The sequence below is a fragment of the Artemia sp. Qi Xiang Cuo genome, chromosome 8 (assembly GCF_049724085.1).
Source record: "Artemia sp. Qi Xiang Cuo chromosome 8, ASM4972408v1, whole genome shotgun sequence".
Classification (NCBI taxonomy): domain Eukaryota; kingdom Metazoa; phylum Arthropoda; class Branchiopoda; order Anostraca; family Artemiidae; genus Artemia; species Artemia sp. Qi Xiang Cuo.
Window position 1 is genome coordinate 1,668,146 of NC_142801.1, and position 24,397 is coordinate 1,692,542.

Sequence of the window (24,397 nt, forward strand, 5' to 3'; positions counted from 1 at the left end):
CAAAAGATGTTATAAGTACATCTGATATATAAAAACGCATGGTATCAACGTAAATTAGATAAAGAAGTGGCCCAAGCACTGAACCTTGAGGCACACCGGAATTAACGATAAAAGTTTTTGAAATAGAATTTTTAATAGAGACTCGAATAATACGCTGGTTAAGATAAGATTCAAACCATTTCAGAATAACCCCTTCGATCCTTAAACGGCTTAGCCTATTTAATAAAATTTTATGAACCACCGTGTCAAAAGCCTTTCTAAAGTCTATAAATACTGAAAGTACAAGTACACTTTTTTCGAGAGCACCATTGATGAAATCTGTTAAGTGCTGGACTGCATGTATTGCAGTGTGGTTTTTCCTGAATCCAAACTGGGTATCACTAAGAAAACCGTAAGTAGTCAGATGGTTATAAAGTCGTCGATGCATCACTTTTTCATACAGCTTAGCAAATAGGGGCAATATTGAAATCGGCCTCCAATTAGACAGATCAGTCTTTGAACCCCCTTTGTGAAGCGGAATAACTTTAGCTTCTTTCAGCCGAGTAGGAAATTCACCTTTCTTCAAAGAAAGGTTAATCAAATAAACAATACAAGGCAACAAATATACCATAACATGCTTGAACGCTTTCAGATTAATTCCATCATTCCCTGGAGAACTTGATTTTACCAATCCTATTATCTGTTTTAATTCTTCAACGTTCGTTTCATCTGCAGACATTTCCAATCCAACTCCCCTTTCATCACTAAACGTCTCATTAATTTCATTATTTTCATCGTATGGATTCTCACTTATTGATTCACCAACCTTAGAAAAATATTCACCAAAGAAATTAGCCACCTCTTCATTTCCATCAGCAAATTTAACATCAAAGATCAGACTAGCAGGAATCTCGGTCTCTTTCTTCTTATTTACGATTTCATTTATAATATTCCAAGTCGTTTTCGTATTGCCATTGTTTTCCTTAATTTTATATCCAAAAAAATAGCGGATGCATGAACGCCTTAGCCGATTTACTTTATTAAGGATTTGTTTAAATTCAGTTAGATCTTGACTATGGTTATTATTTAAGTAACTCAAATACAATGTATTTCTCCTTCTAATTAAGTCGAGTAGCTCCATAGTTACCCAAGGTTTCCGGGGTTCCTTTTCCCCCACCTTTATGCTGTTTACTGGGCAAGTTCTCTCAAATATTGGCTGCAATGTGGCCATGAACTTATAGAATGCCGCAGAAGCACTTTCAGATTCTTCATAAACTGGTTTCCATGACACGATAGTTAGTTTCGCTATAAACTTCTGTGGGTTCTCTTTTTTTAGTTGCCTTCTTTTAACCTTTGTCCTGTTCTGCTTTATCGCATATTGATATGAAGTCACTGCTACTTTAGGAAAGTGATCAGAAACCTCATTTACTATAACGTCAGCATAACAGCTATGTAATACCCGGGATCGCACGAAAATATTGTCAATAAGTGTAGCTGACTGTCCTGTTACACGAGTCGGAATCCCAACTCATGGATAAAAAGCATAACTGGAGAAAAGGTTTAAAAAATCCAAATTATCATTGTATAAACTTAAAAGATCAAAATTAAAATCCCCCATGCAAATGCACTCCAGATTACTCAATTCTACAGCATCCATTAAACTACTAAAACCATTTTCAAACTCCTCCCAAACTGTACTCGATGGCTTATAAACCTCAGTAATCAATATATCTTTTCCACCAACTTCCAGCTCAAGAGTAAGAGATTCCACCCTACCTTCTATCCAAACTGATAGGTCTTCCCTTATTTTAGCAACAAAATGATCCTTAACCAAAAATGTCAAACCTCCACGTCCCATTCTCTCTCTATTCCTTACAATAAGCCTGTATCCTGGGAAATTATATAACGACAGAACATGCTCAGAAGTTAAAAAAGTTTCACAAAGGCCAATTACATCAAATTTACTATTCACATTATCAATTAACTGGAGAATTTCATAATACGTTGAAGTTACATGGCAATTCCAATGACAGAGGCAAAACGATCTTGTATGCACCTCTAATCCTGAAGAAATCACATCCACATAACAACTATCTCTTCGCGGGGAAAAATCAGCCTTTATACTTTCTGGAAGTAAATCATCATAAAGAACATCTCCTACTCTAAAAAGATTACTCTCTAGAAAACGCAAGTGAGAAATATCACCCATTATCCTTACAAAATTGACTCAAAAAAAAAAGAAAAAAAAGAGCAACAAAAGAAAAGAAAAGCAACAAAACAGAGGTAAAAAAAAAGGACACTTCTAACTAAATCAACTATGAAAAATTCAGTATGTATTAGCTGGGCTATAGAGCCGACGCGGTGCGCTTTGGCTGGATGATTTCGCGAAAATGCAACCTTTGTCTGTCCAAACATTTTTCACACTGAACTTGTCCCGTGCACTGTTTAATATTGCCTTTCTACGTTTTGTAAGAAATTCACTAACATAAATTCCGGATCCAGATAATTTTGATTTAGTTTTACGCACTTTGCACGAAAGTTCGTTTGATACTAAATTCACTAATACTGGGGCTACAGGATCTGGATTTCTGCGGGCTAAATTTTAAGAATCTTCCACAGAGTTGAGTCTGAAACGCTGAAACGACACGAAATGTTCCCTAGTAATAGTTGAAACTCCCATAGTTGACTTAACAAGGTTTAGGACAGTCATTTGAGCCAGGAGTCTGTCTTATTCCTGAGAATATCAGACATTCTTCCATTGCTTCCTGTTCAAAATCATCAAGCTTGTTCTCCATTGTAAAAATACGATTTTCTAGTGCTTCAATTTGACTCTTTAGTCCTTTAATTAAGTTTTCAATACGCTCAAACCTCGGATTAAAATCTAGCACTATAGCATCATAAATTTCTGCAGTGATAAATAGGTTATTTATTTGTACAGCACCAGAAGACCCAGTTCCAATGTTTTGCGCTATTTTTTCTGCAACACGTTTTTCTATATCTGCCACTAGCTTAGTCTTAGTTATCGTAACTTCTTCCTGGGTCACAGCTAAGTGTTGAAAAAGTCCAGAAATAGACGAACTAGAAGAATTTTCAGACGTCTCTGTTTTTGCAAACTCTTTGTGTATATTGGGGAAAGTCGCTACTTATGTGAATGCTTGTCCTACCCTTTTAGTTTTCGATCTCTTTGCTTCATTAATATTCTCTGCATAAGAAACTAAGAAAGCTTCACTAACTGTCTGCTTATCATGAGTATCGTAGCAGAATACTAGATAACTCAGTCCATTTCTAGTGGAATTTATTCTAAGTATTCTAACTGGCCAAAGGGGGTAGTTAATAAACTTTGCTAAGGCAAGATCTCCGATAGTAAACATCTCTTGTTTAGTTAATCAGTCTATCAAGAAGCACATCGGTAAAAAAAAAGAGATATACCGGTCTTAATTGTGAACTTTTATAACTGCTGAAGGTCACTGTATTAATTAAGTTCTTGTTAGTGAAATAATAAGTCCAAAAACAGGCGTTTACACTCTGAATACTGGCAATGGAAATTTAATGTCCCGAGGGAATTTGAAATAGCCAGCAAAACGATAATCCGCTTATGAAAATAAATCCAAAATGATAATATTAATAGTTTTTTTAAGTCCTAAAAAGAAGTTATTCAAAGGAACATAAAAAGTCTTTTGGTGCTGGTCTTAAGACTTAAAACTGAACTTAAGACCAGCAAAAACAAAGTCCTATAATAATTTAAACTCAAACTAACGAGAGATTACTATTATAGAATAAATGAAACCGAAAACAAAAAGAGATTAAAATAAAAGGTCTTAACAAACCTATAGATAACACACACTGACATAGATAAAAGAAATAAATTTAAAAAATAAACGCAAATAAATTAAATATTCAAGTCAACTTTAAAACGTACAAAATTTACTATAATCAGGTGTTTGGCTACTGCCCCCTCCCCTAACCGCAAAGTTCCAAGACCGATTGCCTCATATACAAGGGGATATATATAGTTTCTTTTTATTGATTTCAACATCCCCTTTAAATTTTCTAAAAGTTTCAACTTAACCATTAACTGGTCCTTAGATATTGCACACATAGTTTTAACAGGCAGCATTTTCATAGTATCTTTTGACTTAGTTCTACATTCTCTGAAAGTTTCAACTAAATACCACTAGCTGGTCCTAAGATATTGTATATAAGACCTATTTACAACCAGGATACTACTACTACAAACAACAACTCACCGCACCACCAAGCCGCCTGAGGCCAACACAGCCACGCAAGCTCCTCCTCCACCCCAATCTATTCAAAGCCTCTCTTTTTACGCCCTCTCACGAATTTCCCATTTCCTTTAAATCTTTCTTTATGACGTCCTCTCACCCCGGACGAGGACAACCTGCTAGTCTCAGCTCAATAATCTTAGCCATTCCTGAGACATTGCAGCTATAACCATTAATAACTGGGATGTTCATAGTATCTTTAAGTTCAACACCCCTCTAGGCATTCTCTGAAGTTTTAAACTTCATACAACTCCCTAACTGTTCTTGAAATACTGAAGATATGCCGTTTTCACAACCTGGATGCATATAGTACCTTTCAATTTTTTAATGCTCCACTTAATATTCCACGAAAGTTCCAAATTGATACCCGTATTCATTCCTGAGTTCAGCGGAGTTACGCCCAGATACGCCCTTCAAAAAACTTGGATGCACCTTGTATCTTTTCATTCATTTGAACATCCTCCTCCATATTTTCTGAAAATTTCCGCTTAATAACCTTAATAATTTGTCAGATATTTCAAATAGGTTTTTTGACAACCTGGATGCATTATGCTACTTGACAAGGAGGATACACTTGATTTCTTTTGACTTAGTTCAATAGTTATAGCTGTAATAAAAATAGCTGCAGTAGTATTTGCAGGATCAGTCGTAATCACAGCTGTAGTACCTGTAGTAATAGCATCAATCAGAGTCACAAGTAGTGGCAGTTGCAGTCACGAGTTTTCACATTCGGAGTTGCAAGTTGTCGCATTTGCAATGGCAAGTAGTCGCAGTCGCAATTGCATGCAGTAACAGTCACGAAAACCACACCAGATTCAAGTTGCATACGTAATCGCAGTCGCAAATTGATACATCCATAAGTTGTTGAAGTCACCAGTAGTCACAGTAAAAATGTTCACAGTATTAAGTTGTTGCAGTCGTAAGTATTCGCAAGTAGCAAGTAGTCTTGGTTGCAAGCAGTCACAGTACCAGTAGCAAATAGTCTTAGTCGAATGTGCAAGTAGTCACACTTGCAAGCAGTCGTAAACAGTCATGGTCACAGTTACAATCACCTGCAATCCCAAGTAGCCGTAGTTGCAGTCACGGTAGTTGTAGTAATAGTGGCCTTGAAAGTTTCACGTTAACAACCTTACCTGTATTTAAGATGATGGATAATATGCCTTTATGATAACCTGGATACATATAATGCTTCTCGAATTAGTTTAACGTACCTCTCAACATTTGTCATTTTCAGTGACGAAAGAGATCGGAGGGCAACTAGCCCTCCTCTATACCTCTTTTTTTCCTTAGCAACATCCTATCAAAAGTTTTAGATAGCCATTTCGTCCAGCATAGTTCAAGGGTCCCATAAATATACATCTAGGGATGAGATGGCACCCCAGAGCCGCTCGAAAATGTGCTGTAAGCAATGAAATTTGCCCATTCTTTACATATTATATTTGCTATTAGAGAATATTCGGACACTTTCAAGGGGAATTTTTCTGTGGGGATGATTTTCTATGAGAATGATTTTCCGTAGGGAGTAAATTTTTCGAAGGGTATTTTCAAGAGGAAATTTCTCATGGAGGCTTATGCAAGGATTCAGATTTAGAGTTCTTTTTATTTGTCTTACTTTCATTTTGGCGACTTTGTTTTGTATTAGGAGAGAATGTTCTACGGAATTCTCCGGCAAAAATCATCAGCTAGGTGGAAATTGTCTAAGAGAATTTCCGCAGGAGACTTGCCCATGTGCCCATGAGGAACTTCTCCATGAAGATGAGTGTTCTGGGGAAATTTTTCACGGAGGAGGATGAATCTGCCGAAAATCTAGAAGATGCAACCTAGTACTAATAGTGGGGTAAATGAGTTTCTTAAATATGTTGATTATGAATTCAGAAATTAATTACTGAAGATTATGAATATAATGTTTGGAAAAAGGGGAGTAAATAGTGATTTTAGGAAAACTGTAATTAAACCCCCCTATAAGAAAGGCAATAAGAGTGAGTGTGGTAATTATGAAGGCATTAGCCTGATTTCAATGGGTAGCAAACTACTTAGTATGATGATACTTTTTTAGATTTACAGATACTGTAGGTAAAGAATTAAGAGATGAATAATGTAGTTTTAAGGGCAGAGGATGTTTTGAGCAGATTTTCACTCTTTGATGAATAATTGAGAAGCGCCTGAATCCTCATACATCTTCAGTCCTCAGTTTTATAGATTATAAGCAAGTTATTGATACAGCTGATTTGAAGAGTTTCAGTGAAGGTCCTCTCTTTGTATAATATACCATATAAATGCATTGAAGTGATTAGTGCTATGCACGAGGATAACCTTGCTGCGGTTATCCTTGCTAGGAAATGGGGTTAGTAGCTGGTTTCGTATTAAATTAAAAGTTATGCAGGGTTGCGCTCCATCTCCATTTATATGGAATATTCTGATGGACTTTGTTTTAAGGAACACAGCAAGGGCAATGGTAGAACACGGTATGAAATTGGGAACTAAAGTTCCCCTGGACTTAGATTAGGCTGATGATTTAAGTATCCTAGATGAAAGTTTTAGCCAAATGAATGAACCTATAGAGGTTTGGCGAGTTCAGGGTGCAAGAAAGGTTTGAAAATTAATTTTAATTCGCTGAGTCTAAGTCGCTTAGGCTATGAATGAGTGAAGATGAAAAAATTATGTTGGATAACAAGTAGATCGATCAAGTGGACAGCTTTCACTTACTTAGGTAGTATTATTAATAAAGACGCTCGGCGTGCAATAGGAAGTGTTGTTTCCTCTCATTTTTTTGCACCAGACTACCACTTTGCACAAAACGAGACAAATTTGCAAGATAATCCATTTTAAACTATCAAAAAACTATATTTCATATATCCAAGTTGCAGAGGAAGCAATGCCGCAGGGGGGCAGTACTGGACAAAGATAAGTTGATTCACTATATTTTTTATGCAATTACTTTTAGTGATGTGTAATTACGGATCAGCTATCATAAAAGGGGAGGGAGTCACTGAGTAGGAAAGAGTGGTTGCAGATACCTAAAAAAAGCACATTTTAATACTTGAACTACTATTTATCCATGAACCTTCAGACAAGTGTAGAAAGAGTTAGGAAGGGGAGTAGAAATCAATTAAAAAAAAACTCTACGTAGTATAAAACATTATATTCCTATGCATGCCGGAACAGAGATGGAAAAGGCATGGTAGGTCATGGGCCCCTCCAAGATATTATCTTCGAGGAGGGGGGACGGGTGGCAAATGCTTCTAGGAACTGTGTTTTGAGCCATTTTAAATGGTAAAATTTTCATTTCTCTTTTTATTTAAAATATTTCAGTGTATTTAAACTATGTATAGGCCTACGGATCAGACATTGATCAGCAGCTGATAAAGTCGGGAGGTACAAATAAATTTACAATTATGGATAAATAGATTTTAGCAGAAATAAGCCAGGGGTTTAAAGGCCTAGTACCTCGCATTATATCTTGGTTGGGATTCGGCATGATTTGGAAAACAATCAGAAATCAAAATTTTAAAACTCTTTTTTTTCAACCCAAAGTAAAGAATAGCTTTGAAATCTAAAATGAACAGAATTTAAACTATGTATAGGCCTGGAGATCAGACATTGATCAGCAGCTGATAAAGTCGGGCCGTACTAATAAATTTACAATTATGAATTAATAGATTTTAGCAGAAATAAGCCAGGGGTTTAAGGGGCCAGTACCTCGCTTTATATCTTGGCTGGGATTCGGCATAATTTGGAAAACAATCAAAAATTAAAATTTTAAAACTCTTTTTTTTTCAACCCAAAGTAAAGAATAGCTTTGAAATCTAAAATGAACAGAAATTTTTCTTTAGATAAGGGGGACAATCTGCTGCTTCACTCTCTGCTCTTTACTCTGAAGTTCGAGTTTTGTTCCAATTCTTTAAGCACATTTACTAAAAAACAAAGGCCATTGATTTGGAAAAAGAAGGTTTTTCAGAGGGCTAAAAAACTTCAGCTTAATAAATGGAGAGTTGAGAAGGGGGCATTCCCCCTTGTATAATGAATAATGAAAGTTCGTTTTAAGTTTTGAAGTTGCTCCTTACTTTCAGTTGAAAAACATTTTTATTGGTTCAATTAAACTTCTTGAAACGGTATAGTTTCATGAAAACGGTAATTTTGCTAACGCAGGAAAAAACAGTTAATATTTCAAGGCTCTCTGTCTGGTTTAGACGGGTAGCAGAGCTTAGAGACAGATAATTTTTGAAAGACAATTAAAAAAAAAATTATTTCAATTAAACTGAAAGTATATAAAAATAAAAAAGTAAAGTAATTAAAGTGACAAGAAAATACACAAAACAATAGCCTACTTATGAAAAAAAGTTCTTAGGAACTCCTAGTATTCAGTTCTATTGAGCAAAGCCCAAGTGTTGGACGAACATTATCATTCAATTTTATCTATATTATCGTTGTTATACTTCCGTTATTGATAGCTATTCAACACCATTCAATACTGTAAAGGATTTTATTTTCTTTTTACTCCAACCAAATCATATATAAAAAAATGTTTATATATGGTGTTATAAGACACCATTCAATACTGTAGAGGATTTTATTTTCTTTTTACTCCAACCAAATCATATATAAAAAATGTTTATAGAAACATTGATAGGGAAAATTGAACTCCGGCTGCCGAAGTGCTTTAGGTATAAGGCAGCCCGTCCCAAGTCTGGAAAAATGAGAAGGGTTGTGCCGTGGGCCTGCAACTCGCAGCTGGGGCCATGAGTGTATTTTGCCTCAGGGATAAAAAATAAAAACTTATACATCAAGATTGCACTTTGTGTTGAACCCCTTAATGATGACAACACCAGCGTGGCCAAGGAGACAATTTATCAGAGGCGACGCTATAGCGTTGCCTATAATCAAGGCCATACGGCTCCAACGTTTTATTATTTATTCATTTATTATTATTTTTTTCCAAAGGTACGACATATGGAAGGGGTCGTCGTATAAACTTCATAGGTGGCTCATTTGATTGGAAATTGAGAGTTCTAGTCCCCTTATTAAGAGTCAAAAGTTATCGGAGGGCAACTAGCAACCCCCCCCCCCCACCCACACCCTTTTTTCCCAAATGCATAATATAAAAATTTTGAGATAGGTATTTTGTTAAAAATAGTTCAATGATCACATAACAAAAACTCAAGTGTCGACCCAACCCCCAAGGACCCGGGGGCAGGCGTTGTAAGTTATTCTCTGGGGGAATATTTGGTTCTTGTGAAGGAATGCTCATATAAATTTTAGAGAGGGCTCATTTGAGTGGAAATTGAAAGTTCTAGTTTACTTTTTAAAAGTCAAAAGATATAGGAGTGTAACCAGCCCCCCCCCCACCCATGCCCTTTTTTCCCAAATGCATGCGATAAAAGTTTTGAGATACCGATTTTTTTTTTTAAATAGTTCAAATATCACATAGCAAAAACTTCGGTGTCGTCACAACCCCCAAGGGCCAGGGGGCAGGCGTTGCAAATCATACCCTGGGGGCATATATGGTTTTTATGGAAGGAATGCTCGTATAAACTTCAAAGAGGGCTTATTTGATTGGAAACTGAAAGTTCTAGTTCACTTTTTAAGATTGAAAAAATATTGGAGGGTAACCAGCCCTCCCCCACGCCCTTGTTTTACCAAATGCATACGATAAAAAGTTGAGATATCCATTTTGTTGAAAATAGTTCAAAGATCATATATAAAAAATCTGGTGTCGACACAACCTCCCAAGGGCCTGGGGCAGGCGTTGTAAGTTATGTCCTGGGGCATGTATGGTTCTTATGGAAGGAGTGCTCGTATACACTTCAAAGAGGGCTCATTTGATTGGAAATTGAAAGTTCTAGTTCACTTCTTAAGAATCAAAAGAGATCGGAAGGCACTTATCCCCCCTCCACGCCTTTTTATCCTCAAACCCATCCAATAGGAACTTTTAGATAGCCATTTTAAAAAAAAGTTCAAAGACAATATAACAAAAACTTCGGGGTCGACATAGCCCCCAAGGGCCCGAAGGCAGGCGTTGTAAGTTATGCCCTGGGGGAATATATGGTTCTTAAGGAAGAGATGCTCATAAGAACTTCAGAGAGGGCTCATTTGATTGGATATTGAAAGTTCTAGTTCTGTTTTTAAGAGTCAAAAGAGATTGGAGGGCTACTAGCCTCACCCCACGCCCCTTTTTCCCCAAATGCACCCGATAAAAATTCGAGATAGCCATTTTGTTAAAAATTGTTCAAAAGTCAGATAACAAAAACTTAGGTGTCGACGCAACCCCCCCCCCCCCCCGGGCTCAGGGGCAGGTGTTGTAAGTTATGCCCTGGGGCATATATGGTTCTTATGAAAGGGATGATCGTTAAAACTTCAGAGCGTGTCTTTTTGATTGGAAATTGAAAGTTCGAGTTCACTTTCAAGAGTCAAAAGAGATCCAAGGGCAACTAGCCCCCCTCCCCCTCACAATCTTTTTTCTCCAAAACCATCCGATGAAAATTTTCATCGGATTTTTCAGCAAACAGAAAATAAATGAAAAATCACTGCAAACTAACATACAATAGATACTAATGTATATTCATAAATAAATGTTAAAACAAGTGAAACTTAAATTGGATATGCAAAGCAAGCTTGAAACGAACAGAAATCAGTACAAACAAGAGTTTGGGTATCGTCTTCTTCTCTCACTGTAAAAGTCTAAAACCTACTGGAAAATGGCGCTTTACTGAAAACTATACGTGTCTTGAACAATCTTGGAAAGTGTAAACAAAATCAAATTAAATATTTGATTTATAATGATATTAATTGTTTAAAGATCCATCTGTTCAAGATTTTATTTCACTGTAATTTTATTTTCATTTTCAATGCTGTAAGAACTGTAAAACAAGATATTTGTAATATAATCCGATTTCAGTGAAGCGCCAATGATGCAGTAGGTTTTAGGTTTTTACAGTTAAGGAAGGGGATAATTTTAGAAAAAAGTAATAAATTAAACTGAATATATGATGCATAATGATATTAATTGCTGAAAGCTTATCAGTTCATAATTTTACTGAAATTTTAATGTTTATTTTCAATATCAAGAACAAAAGAAAATATTTGCGATGCTATTCGTTTCCAGCAAAGCGCCAATGACGCAGTAGGTTTTAGACTTTTACAGTGAAAGAAGAAGGCGATACCCAAACTCTTGTTTGTACTGATTTCTGTTCGTTTCAAGTTTAATTTGCATATTCAGTTTGAGTTTCACTCGTTTCAAGATGTATTTATTCATTTACATTAATATCTAGTGTATGTTTGTTTGTATTGATTCTTTATTTAATTTCTGTTCGTTTTGGGTTTCATTTATACTTCAATGTCAAAATATCTTTTTCCGTTTTAACCTAGATTTATATATTCAATTTAAGCATTACTCGCCTTGAGATTTATTAATTCATTTATAATATTACTTGTTGTATGTTTTTTTGATATGATTGTTTATTTAAGTTCTGTTCGTTTTGGGTTTCATTTATTCTTTAATAGTAATTTCTGGTCATTTTGAGTTTGAATTTTAACCGGTATTTGTATCTGCTGATCTTAAGTTCAAAAAGGCATTTACTTTTCTTTGAAAAACTTTCTTTTCTTTTTAAATTAATTTGTTCGTTTTCGATCGCATAAAGTTTCAAGTTCTTAAAAATTCCTTATTTCAAAATCAAACTATTTTTTTTTTCAAAATCAAATGTTCATCAAAGTATCGAAACTAGAATCAAAGTAACAATATCAAAGTAATAATATGGGTTTGGGTCCACCTCCGATTCAATATTCAATTTAAGCATTACTCGCCTTAAGATTTATTTATTCACTTATAATATTACTTGCTGTATGTTTTTTTTTGCTATGATTGTTTATTTAAGTTCTGTTCGTTTTGGGTTTCATTTATTCTTTAATAATAATTTCTGGTCGCTTTGAGTTTGAATTTTAACAGGTATTTGTATCTGCTGATCTTAAGTTTAAAATGGCCTTGACTTTTCTTTGAAAACTTCTTTTTCGGGAAGTTTTTTCTTTTTAATTAATAAAAGGAAACAATTACATGAAGTTTGGTTTTTGGAATGTACGAACGATGTCTCAACCGTCCAAAACTGAGCAAGTGCAAAAAGGGAAGACAGATTAGCACCTAAACTTATTAACGTTTTCAGAAGTTCGGTGGAAAGGTTCAGGAATAAACAAAAATTTGATGCTGACCATACCATCATTTACAGCGGTCCAGCAAATAAGCGAGAAGCCGCAAATGCCGTGACGATGCCAAAGCAGATCCAAATGTCGTTCCAAAAATAAACTCCTTTATCCCCGAGAATACTTACTGCAAGGTCTTTGGGAACATATGCTAAACTATCAGTCGTTGTCCGTTACATCTATTCAAATGAATCCACTGATTAAGAAAAAGATAGTTTCATAGATAAGTTCAAGCTGTAGTCAAAGATATACCAAGGCATGAGGTTGTATGCTTACTTAGAGACTTTAATACTAAAGCAGGAGACGACCGATTTTCTAGCCCACATATTCCTGACCAACATGGCCTGGGAAAAAGAAGCAAAAATGGGAGCTTGTGTTTGATTTTGCTCTAATGAATGACCTTGTAAGCTGGTGGACCTATGTTTCCGCAGAAAGACATGGGCAAGTGATCGTAGACGTCACCATATGCAATGAACATCAATCAGATTGATCACGGCCTCATCAGCAGAAAACGATGAAAGAGTCAACAAGATGTTCGGGCCTATAGAGGAGCAGACGGATTGGATCTTAATCTTATGATAGCCAAACACAGCTAAAAGGTAAAGAAGATATCATAGGCAGCACAATAGTGCTGCCTAAATAAAGAACGATGTTGGCACAATGTGTAATTGTTTTTTTGTTTTAGACCAGGGCACTTCGTATCGAAGGAGTTGTCGTAAAAACTTAGAAAAGGGCTAATTATATTGGAAATTGGAAGGTCTTGTGCCTTTTTTAACAGTCGAACGTAATTGGAAGGCAATTAACACCCCTTCCACGCCAACCATTTCATCAAACACATCCAATCAAAATTGTGAGATAGCCATTTTGTTCAACGTAGTTGAAAGATCTAGAAATTACGTTTTCAAGGAGGACACTCCCCCCAGTCCTCAGGGCAAGGGTTGTAATTTATTTCCTTGGGGTATATAAGGTTTTTTTTAAAGTGTTGTCGTAGAAACTTCAAAAAGGGCTCATTCAATTGGGAATTCAAAGGACTAGTGCCCTTTTTAATAGTCGAAAGTGATTGTAGAGCAACTAACTCCCCTCTCACGCCCATCATTTCCCAAAACATATCCAATCACATTTTGAGATTGCCATTTTGTTCAAGGTAGTTGAAAGTTCTGGAAATTAGATTATTGAGGATGACAAACCCCCCACAGCCCTTGGGGTAAGGATTGTGAGTTATGCCCTGGTGGCATATAAGGTTTTTATAGAAAGTGTTGTCGTAGAAACTTCAAAAAGGGCTTATTCGATTGGAAATTGAAAGGGCTAGTGCCCTTTTTAATAGTAGAAATTGATTGGAGGGCAATTAACCCCCCCTCACTTCCACCATTTCCCCAAACACATCCAATCAAAATTTTGAGATAGCTATTTTTTTCAACGCAGTTGAGAGCTAAAGAAATTAGATCTTTAAGGATAACAACTCCCTCACAGCCCTCAGGGTAAGGGTAGTAAATTATGGCCTGGGGGCATATAAGGTTTTTACAGAAAGCAGTGTTGTAGGAACTTAAAAAGGGCTCATTTCGATTTGAAATTGAGAGAGCTAGTGCTCTTTTGAATAGTCGAAAGTGGTTGAAGGGCAAAAAACCCGACTCTCACGTCCACCGTTTCCCCAAACACATCCAATCAAAATTTTGAGATAACCATAGTGTTCAACGCAGTTTAAAGTTCTGGAAATTAGGTCTTTGAGAGTGACACCCCCCCCCCCCCAAAAAAACCTCAGGGAAAGGCTTGTAAGTTGTGCCCTGGGGGTATATAAGGTTCTTATAGAAAGTGTTGTCATAGAAACTTCAAAAAACGCTCACTCGATTGGAAATTGAAACAGCTAATGTCCTTTTTAATAGTCGAAAGTGATTGGAGGGCAACTAACCTCCTCTCACGCCCATCATTTTCCCGAACACATTCAATCAAAATTTTGATATAGCCATTTTGTTTAACGTAGTTCAAAGGTCCAGAAATTATGTTTTTGAGGGTGACAAACCCCCACAGCCCCCAGGGCAAAGGTTGTAAGTTATGCCCTGGGGGCATAATATAAGGTTTTTTTTATAGAAATCATTGTCATAAAAACTTCAAAATGGGCTCATTCAATTGGAAATTGAGAGGGATAGTGCCCTTACTAATAGTCTAAGGCGATTGGGGGGCGAATGCCCCCCTTCCCCACGCTCATCATTTCTCCAAACACTTCCAATCAAAATTTTGATATAGCCATTTTGTTGGACATAGTTGAATGGGTCCGAAAATTATGTTCTAGAGTATTAAATTCCCCCCACAACCCTCAGGGCTAAGATGGTAACTTATGACCTGGGGGCATATAATGTTTTAATAGAAAGCGTTGTCGTAAAAACTTCAAAAAGGGGTCATTGGATTGGAAATTGAGAGGGCTATTGTCCTTTTTAATAGTTGAAAGTAATCCGAAGTGGAATTACTCCCGCCCCATACCCATCATTTCCCCAAACATCTCCGATTAACATTTTGATATAGCCATTTTGTTCAACGTAGTTGAAAAGGTCTGTTAGTATGTCCTTGAGGATTCCCTCTCCCCCCATAGCCCTCAGGGCAAGGGTCCTAAGTTATGCCCCTGGGGCATATTTAGGCTTTCTATAGAAAGTTTTGTCGTAGAAGCTTCAAAAAGGGCTCATTCGATTGGAAATTGAGAGGACAGTACCTTTTTTTTATCATTCGAAAGTGACAAGAGGAAAAAGGCCCCCCTCGTACCCATCACTTCCTTAAACAATTACAATCAAAATTTTGAGATAGCCATTTTTTTCAGTGTATCAGAAAGGTCTGTAAATAATGTTTTTGAGGATAAAAAATCCCTTCAGCCTTCAGGGCAAGGGTTGTAATTTATGCCCTGGGGACATATAAGGTTTTTATAGAAAGCATGGCCATTTAAACTTCGGGGGGGGGGGGGCTCATTGGATTGGTAATCAGACGCTCTAGTGCTCTTTTTAAGAGTCAAAGTGATTGAAGGGCAGCTACCCACCTCTTCCCCCCCTCCACAAACGTCGTATTGTCCCGAAATGCATCTAATAGAAATTTTGAGATAGACATTCTATTCAAAATAGTTTAAAAAGTGTAAAATAAGGCTTTTGGGGTTGAAACAAATCCCAGAGATTAGGGGCAACGGTTGCGAGTTATGCCCAAGGGGGGGGGGGGTTATTTAAGGTTTTTATGGAAGGGATGGCTGTTTAACTTTAGAAGAGGCTCAGTTTTTTTCCCTGAAAAAGACTATGTCAATATAAAACAAACAGGAATTAATTAAAAAAAAACATTTTCCACAAAATAGGTTTTGCAAAAAAAAGTAAAGAACTCCATTAAACCAAAAATGAACAAAAATAGAATCAAATAATCTACCAAGCATACAACTACCTCAAATTAGTATAAAAAATCCTTTGAAATGTTTTCACTCTTGTAACTTTAAGAAATAAAAAATTAATTAAAATTTTAAGGAATAAGTATCAGCATATGTATATGAAACTGACAATGCACATTTTTTCAGTAGATTCATTTGAATTTTTTCAGTAAAGCAGAAATTATATTTCGGCTTTTAGAAATCATGGAGCTTAGAACCCTACTCATATTAATTTCTGCTCGTTTTGAGTTTGACTCTTATTTATTTTAATTTCTGTTTGTTTTAGGTTTCATTTATTTATTCATACTGATTTGTGGTAGTTGTATGTTTGGTAGATTACTTGATTCTATAATTGTTCATTTTTGGTTTAATGGAGTTAGTAACTTATTTTGTGGAGAAAGTTTTTTTCAATTAATAAAACAAAAGGACAGTCCTCGACCCTGTTTTTGACTCTGAGAAACTCCAAGACAAGACATTAAAACGGCTTTTACAATGGAGTTTCACTAAATATTTGAAGCCCTATCCGTTCCAGAGGAAGATGAGTGCAAAAAAGTATGGGTAGCTATGAAGGAATACTACCACAAAATAGCTAAATCAACCTTGGGCACCTGTATGAGCCTTAAAGACCAGTGGCTGTTCATGCGAAGGTGGCAACTAATAGAAGAGAGAAAGAATATGAGAGTGTCTATCCTATCTCCAACAACAATTCCCTGATCGTCTTGTTTTCAAAAATAAGCTGCATAGAGCTATTCACAAAGGTGTCAATAAAAGTTCCCCATCTGATAAGTGATCTAAATCTAGAGTAATCCAGATCTCCCGATCTTGAGCGTAAAATACTGCAGGTGGAAGAAGAAGCAAAAAGAGGAGACTCAAGAGCCAAGTACATAGTTACCAATGATATCATAGAAAAACGACCGACAAATAAAGGCGTGTCTGTGAGATATCTATGGGGGGTGCTGGTGACAGAAGTGAGTACAGTCAACGAAGTATGAACAAATTATCTAAAAAATTTGATAATATATCCCACCTAAATGAGTCCCCTGACCATCCAAAGATTTCAATCTTCTCCCTAAATATCAGCATAGATATGTCTTCTGCCAGTGAGATACGTGAAGCAGTAAAGAAACTGAAAAACTGAAAGCAAAGAAACTGGAACTGGACCGCAAAACGCAGAATTGATAAATGTATCAATTTCTTCATCAATTTACCTTTGGTCTTTAAACTTCACTGGAATTTGAACATTGGCCAAAGTACCATCAGACCGGAAGCGCAGCCCGCTCATCAGGAGATTCAAAAAATGGAGATGCTACCATGTCTTCCACCTGGTGAGGTGTAAGTTTACATTCAATACTAAGGAAGATGCTCTCATACATTATTACACAACTTGATCAGAACTTCCGAGTAAAACAGAATGTGGCTTCCAGCCAAATCACTCATATACAAACCTTATATTCACGCCTGAATTCTAACTGAAGAAAGCAGAGAGTGACTTTGAAGATATGTATGATCATTGTCGACTTCGAATCCGTAGATCGTGAAAGCCTATGGGAGATTATCATCTATTATTGAATCACTGCAAAATATTGAAGATTATTACCGCCCTCTGTAAGGGTAGTGAATGTTGCACCAAGACACCAGAAGGCCTAACTCGTGTCTTCCGGATTTTGTCGGGAGTAAAACAGGGGTGTTTTCTATCCCCATTACTTTTTTTTTAATAATGATTGATTACATCCTATGGAGCAAAGAGACAGAAGGCATCAGATTAAGCACAAAGCCCAGGTTAATGATATTGACTTTGCAGACAACAAAGCAGTGCTTGAGTCAAGCAAAAATCGGCTTCAAGAATTACCAGACGAAGTCACGACAAAGTCAAACCGTCTCGGACTGCGTGTGGATGCTGAGAAAACCAAATGCATGGCAACAAGTGATTCCTCTCTGTTCATTAAATGTGGCGACCAAGATGTTGAACAAGTTGTCCAGTTCAAATACCTAGGAAGTATCATCGAGAGCACTGACTTGACAGTGAAAGAAGTACTCACCAGAATGGGACAGGCAAATGGCGGCTTCAAGAAACTACGTCATTATGAAGATCCGAGAGCTTTTTCTGCATCTGAAGCTACGCCTTTTGAAGAGCAATACAATGCCAATACGTTTCTACGCAGTAAAACTATGAAATCTGAATGAAGAAAAGAGAGAACAATCCAGGATTTCGAAAATTCGTGTATTCGCAGAATATTGAATATCTATTGGTCTAAGAAGATGACAAACGAGTCCATTCGTCAAATGACGCTACAACCTCTAGTAACCGACATTATCAGAGTCAGAAGGCGGAGAAAGTTGGGACACGCTATATGTCTGGACATCCGTAGACTCCCAAAAGCTGTCTTACACTGGCAACCAACACGAAATCGTATTGTAGCTGGGGAAGGCTCAGAAGCACACTGCGCAAAAATATCCGAGGTTTGGCGCAGTATGCAACTCGCACCCCTCCGTTCTGCCAGAATGGGAGGAAATCACTGAAGCGGCAAACCTGAGGGAAGATTGGTGGAAGATTGATGGCCTCCATGATGCACTGGTTGCCTCTAGTGGCAAAGGCGAAACTAAGATAACGTAAGAAAAGTGGCCATTTAGTCACAAATTAGCAATCATATTACTTCTATTAAGGGTTAAAATCTATGTGCAGTCAACCAGACATAGGCCTTGCCAACAAACATTTTTTTCATGTCCATTCCCTACTCTGCTGTCTTCTCTTTGGTTTCCTCATAATTATAGAATTGAAAAGAAAAAACTGGTATAATTTAAATAAAACAGTGGGGAAATGAAAGAACAAACTATACATAATAAAAATCCGAAAATTTCGACTCCGCTTCCGGGAGTCTTCATCAACAGGAAAATAAAGTTCAAGTTAAATTAGATTAAATACACCATATAAAGATAAAGAAAAAACACATTGGATTTATTGAATAAATTTTTTATTTTCAATATTTTGATTGTATGTGTTCTGGGTTATGATGGGCATGGAGGGGGTCTGGATTCCCCCCACTTACTTTTGAATATTAAAAAGGGCACTAGAACTTTCAATTTTAAATCGAATAACCACTTTCAAAGTTTCTACGACGAATCCTTCTATACGAAGTGCTCTGACATAAAAAACACCCCCCACCAAAAAAATTCATTGTGCCCACATCGCTCCTTACGTAGGCAGTACTATTGCGGTGCCTATGAAGCCGGACAATCAGTCCTTTATCGTTGCCACTAAAAGGAAAACTGTAAAAAGTCAGTAAACAAAATTCGAAATCTGAAGAATCTGTTTTAAATTTGTTTTTGTTTTCGATTTTAAAGAACGTGAAGCGAACGAGAAAACTTAAGTAACAGTTTTATAAATAAAAATATTTTTATACAATATTTTTCAGTTATTTTTACAATTAAAATCGTAGTTTCTCTGTATTTAAACAAGTACTAATATTTCGAAATGATACTTTGTTTTCCTAAAAATTGAAAGGAACTAACACCAAAGTTTGAAACATATAGATGTGGCTTACACTCGGTCACACAACTTGGCCGCACAACTTCTTAACCATTATTTTTGTTTCCAGTCACTGGTTGTTGTTGCCTCAGCAGAAGTCGAAGCTCCAACATATGAAGTTATAGAAATTGCCACAGTAAGTATTCACTTTATCTTTTGTTTTATGCACGTATAAATAGCTGTATCACTTTCTTTAAGCATTTTTGATTCAGTTGGCTAATGACTTCCAAAATAATTCCAAAACAGCCAATGACTCCTGACTAGGCAATGTGGTCAACAACAAATACTGGATAGGCCTGACACTATTGTCAGTGCAAAGAGATGTAGGTATTGGCACTGGTAGAGCTATTTACACATAAACTTTAAACAACTTTTTTACACAAATAAGTTTTTCAATGAACAGTGAAGACCTACATTAAACTTAAGACATGCAGAAACTAAGTAGAACAGTAAGTTTAAAACCAATATATATCACTAGGAAAAAATGATTGAAATCGTAAAGGAACAGAAATTACAACAAATAACCTCACCTCACCAACCTCAACCATGTTGAACTTCAAACGAACAGAGATTAACATAAGGAGTAGGGTTAAGGCCCTCTACGCCTCGCAAATACTCCAATGTCACTGGTTCCTTACTAAAAACAATTCTTATTTCCAACTATGAGATTCTATTAGTCATAGAATGAACAAAAGGAAGCACAAAAAATTATCATTTCAACCAAGATTTTTGAAAAATCGAATGAAATGCAGATTGACATTAAAGATATATTGACATCCATTCCTGAAAATTTCAGCAATTATGCATTTATTAATGTTACAAAACATCAAATTTTAAAAAGTAACGTTTTTTATTGTCTGTAAAACGCAATTGATAAAACATACTGACGCAATACATAGTGTGTTTTCTTATAGTTCAACCTTCTCCTGAACATATCAGAAACCACTTTTTAATACCCTCAGCTTTGGTAGAAGTAATAGTTTTTGTACTAGCAGTAGGTGAGGTAGTAATAGTAGTAGTTGCAGTAATGGAAGTAGTACTATTTGTAGCAATAGCAGTAGTGATAGTAGTAGTAGTAGTAGTAGTCTTCAGTGCCGTATCTATAATTTTTTCAGGGGGGGGGGGCTACAATTTATTTTTTTATTGGGGTGGAGAGGGGAACAAAAAACTTCAGAAACGCACTAGAAATTTGCTTATATTTATTTTTGTTAGGTTTTACGGATTGGACAAACATTTCGGGCCAGGGAGCTTAAACCCCCTAACCCCCTGGATAAGCCCTTGGTAGTAGTAATCGCAGTAGTAGCAGTAGTAGTAGTAGTAGTAGTAGTGGTAGTAGTATTAGTAGTAATAGTAGTAACAGCAGTAGTTTAATCGTATTAGTAGTATAAGTAGTAGTAGTATTAGTAGTATTGGTAGTAGCACTAGTAGTAGTAATAGTAGTAGCAGTAGTAGTAATAGTTGTAGTGGTAGTAGTAGTAGTAGCAGTAATGGCAGTAGTAGTAGTATTAATAGTGCTGTAGTAGTAGTAGTGGTAATAGTTCTAGTAGCAATAGCACTAGCAGTAGTAATAGTAGTGGTAGTAGAAGTAGAAGTAGTAGTAGTAGTAGTAGTAATAGGAGCAGTGATAGTAATAGTAGTAGTGTAGTAGTAGTAATGGTAGTAGTACAAGTAGCAGTAGCACTAGCAGTAGTAGTAGTAGTAGCAGTAATTGTAGTAGTAGTAGTATTAGTAGTCGTAGTAGCAGTAGTAATAGTAGTAGTAGTAGTAGTAGTAGTAGTGGTAGCAGCAGTAGTAGTAGTAGTAGTAGTAGTAGTACTAGTAGTATTAGTAGTATTAGTAGTAGTAGTAGCAGTAGCAGTAGTAGTAGTAGTAGTAGACGTAGTAGTAGTAGTAGTAGTAGTAGAAGTAGCAGTGGGCCTAGTATCAGTATTAATAGTAATAGCTGTAGTAGTAGTAGTAGTAGTAGTAGTAGTAGGGATAGTAGTGTTGCACAAGTGCAAGTTTAAGTAGCACTAGTAGCAGTGGTAGTAGCAGTAGCAGTAGTAGTGGTAACAATGGCAGCATTAGCAGCAGTAATAATATTATCAGCAGTAATAGCAGCAGCAGAAGTAGTAGTTGCATTATTACCATGTAATTATTACATTTTGATTCGTTGAACATCCCCCTAAACTGTCCTGACAATTTCAACTTAATACCCGAAACTGCTCTTGGGGTAATTGCTGATGCGCTCTTTTGACGAAATGTATGCACATGGTGCGTTTTTCTTTTGTTCGACATTCCCTGAAATTGTCATCTTAATACCTTCAGCCTCAGTAATTGTATCAGTAGCCGTAGTCACGTTATACTAGTAAGAGTACTATGTGCAGAGTACCTTTTGGTACTTTGGCAAGAAGGTACCGCACCTTGCCCTGAAAGTTTTAACTTAATACTTTGAGTGATTCTGAGACATTACTCACACATCTTTTTGGAAACCGGCATGTATAGATTGTGCTATGACTTAGCTTAATATCTTTCATCCTTTGCTGCAAGATTTACCTAAATTTCCTTAGCCTTAGTAGTAGAAATAGCAGCAACAGTAGCAATAGTAGCAGTAATAGTAATAGTAGTTGTAGTAGCAGTAGTAGTGGTAGTAATAGTAGCAGTAGTAATAGTAGTAGTAGTAGTAGTAGTAATGGTAGTAGTATTAGTAGTAGTAGTAGTAGCAGTAGTAGCAGTAGTATTAGTAGTAATAGTAGTTGCAGTAGTAGTAGTAGTAATAATGATAATTATAATAGTAGTAACATTAGTAGCAGTGATAGTAGTAGTAGGAGTAGTAGAACTAGCAGTAGTATTACTGCTACTGCTCAGTAAGGGTGTCGCCCTGGCCACTCAGTGTGTCCCCAGTTGGAGGATATGGAAACACTTTACAGATATGTAGGGTACCATCATAAGAGGACTGGATCAAGGGGGAACCTTGTCCCTGGGGACCCATGATTGACTCTGGGATAACCTCTCCCAGGGGCCACAAAAACAATAGGAGGAGCAATAAGGTATCTCAAACGGACAATCGAAAGGGCCAAGTGGTGTGTACACATAACCCGTTAGTAACAAATCTTCTCCCAGTAATAGGTTAAATTGTATGCTGACGCAGATCAACATCGCGGGAGGATCTTTTATAGGAAAACATCTACGGCAGGGCACAAGATCCAGATCTATGGATAACGGCCACTGCAAAAGGCTACCTAGACCATGTTGGGGTACCCGCAAGACTGGAGACCTTGCGGTTAATTATTCTAGTCCCACCCAAGAAGTGGGGCCCCTCGTGGAAATTAAAGCCTAGTAAATGACACAGCATTCACACGGAGTTCTGATCAATGGATAATTCTTCTTGGCTTGGTCTTTTTTGGCGGGTGTTTTTAGGCTGAAAAATATCTTGCTAGCTAATTTATCTACTATGGGTTTCCTCCCCGTAGTAGCATAATATTTGTAGATGTGAATATATAATGAGTCGGCGGTAGGCTTGAGATTTTCTGTACAGAATTTCGATTCTTGTTACTAGAAGAGCATTGCTAAGTGCTTAATTCCAGGTTTGTGACCAAGATGGGCCTAGGATTGCACAAAGCCTCAATTCACACTGAAGGTCAGACCCATTTCTTGCTGCCTGGTTCCAAGCCGGCTTAAGTGCTTCTGTTTATACTTGAGAAGATGTGTCGGTCCCCATCCTGCACTGGTCTCCAGGACCATTGCTTTTCCCGAGGTTGAAATAATTTCGATGGTTTAAAAAAATAAAAATTGTAACTTAGAATGTTTTGACATTAAAAAATGACTATTGTATCGAAATTTTGACTGATGAATTCAGACGTTTCGAACTGGACTTATTAGGAGTTTCAGAAACTTATATGTCATGGGTAAGAAACATGAAATTAGGTGATATAGAATTTATTTACTCAAGCAGGAAGGATGGGGTACATAGACTGAGAGTAGGGTTCATGATAAATAAGGAAGCTGTTATAGCTTTGTTTAGGATGGGAAGGTATTAATAATGGAACACTAACTGCTCAATATATGACTAAAAAGTGCAGGGTATCAGTCATAGTAGTATATGCTCCTGTAAAACCGACTGATGGATATACAAGTGACTCAGATAAATTTTATTTAGAGTTACAGGAACAAATAGACAGGCAGAAATCCCAGGTAGAAATGTTGTGTTTTTATTAGGTGATTTTAACACACAGATTGGTAGAAATAGGGATAGATGTGATCCTAGCCTAGGTAAATTTGGTGTAGGAAAAGTAAACAGTCATAGTTACAGACTGCTGCAATTTTGTAGGCGTAACAATCTAGTTATAAATAATAGAGTATTGAGTCATAAAATGACCCATAGGTTAACACGATATCTACATGATGGTAAGACAGCTAACTTTATTGATTATATTATTACTGGTAGGACCAATACAAGATACTAGGGTATATAGGAGTGCTGCTATTAATGTTAAAAGTAATGTTCACTATCTATCAGTGTCTAGAATTAATTTTAAACTGAAATGCTCGAAGGTTAACTAAAGTTGGTTGACTCCAGGATGAGATTTTGAGAGAAAATTTCCAGGAACATTTAAATACTAAACTAGAGAGTTTAAAATTTGACAATGTAGAAGATGCATGGAATAATTTTAGAAAAATTATATATATAAGAGGAATGTAAAGAAAGTGGAGAAAGCATTAAAATATGAACAAATTAGTTGTGAAGCGGAGACCATCGATAAAATTGCCGATGATCTAGAAGATGCAGCTAGACAGGATAATAATAAAATATTACACTAGCATATTAATAAATTGAGATGGAGCATTCAATCTGGACTTGCTCCAGTTAAGGACAGAAACGGGGAAAATAAAAGATGAGAAAAGAGTTAAAGTGAGATGGGCAGAACGTTTTGAGGATGTGCTAAACCGGGATAGACTTACCGGAGAAGACATAGAGGAAAATGAAAAAGTTTGTGACACCTTTGATGTGAAGGACGATTTATTTTGTGAAAATGAATTAATAAGTAAAAG

At 36.5% G+C, this 24,397-nt stretch overlaps 1 protein-coding gene and 1 long non-coding RNA gene across 2 annotated transcripts in view; one reads left to right on the top strand and one right to left on the bottom strand.

Moving 5' to 3' along the window:
- LOC148949057 (uncharacterized) overlaps nucleotides 1–2,034 on the bottom strand; it is a 103,655-nt gene extending 101,621 nt beyond the window's left edge. Inside the window, exon 1 of the long non-coding RNA XR_016142067.1 lies at nucleotides 1,756–2,034. This is a non-coding gene — a long non-coding RNA (uncharacterized LOC148949057). The remainder of the gene's footprint in view (nucleotides 1–1,755) is intronic.
- Nucleotides 1–24,397, top strand: part of LOC148949058 (heme-binding protein 2-like) — a 51,142-nt gene that overhangs the window by 1,730 nt on the left and 25,015 nt on the right. The window contains exon 2 of the mRNA XM_089092810.1: nucleotides 19,437–19,502. Coding sequence (XP_088948936.1) covers nucleotides 19,437–19,502 — 66 coding nt within the window. The remainder of the gene's footprint in view (nucleotides 1–19,436; nucleotides 19,503–24,397) is intronic.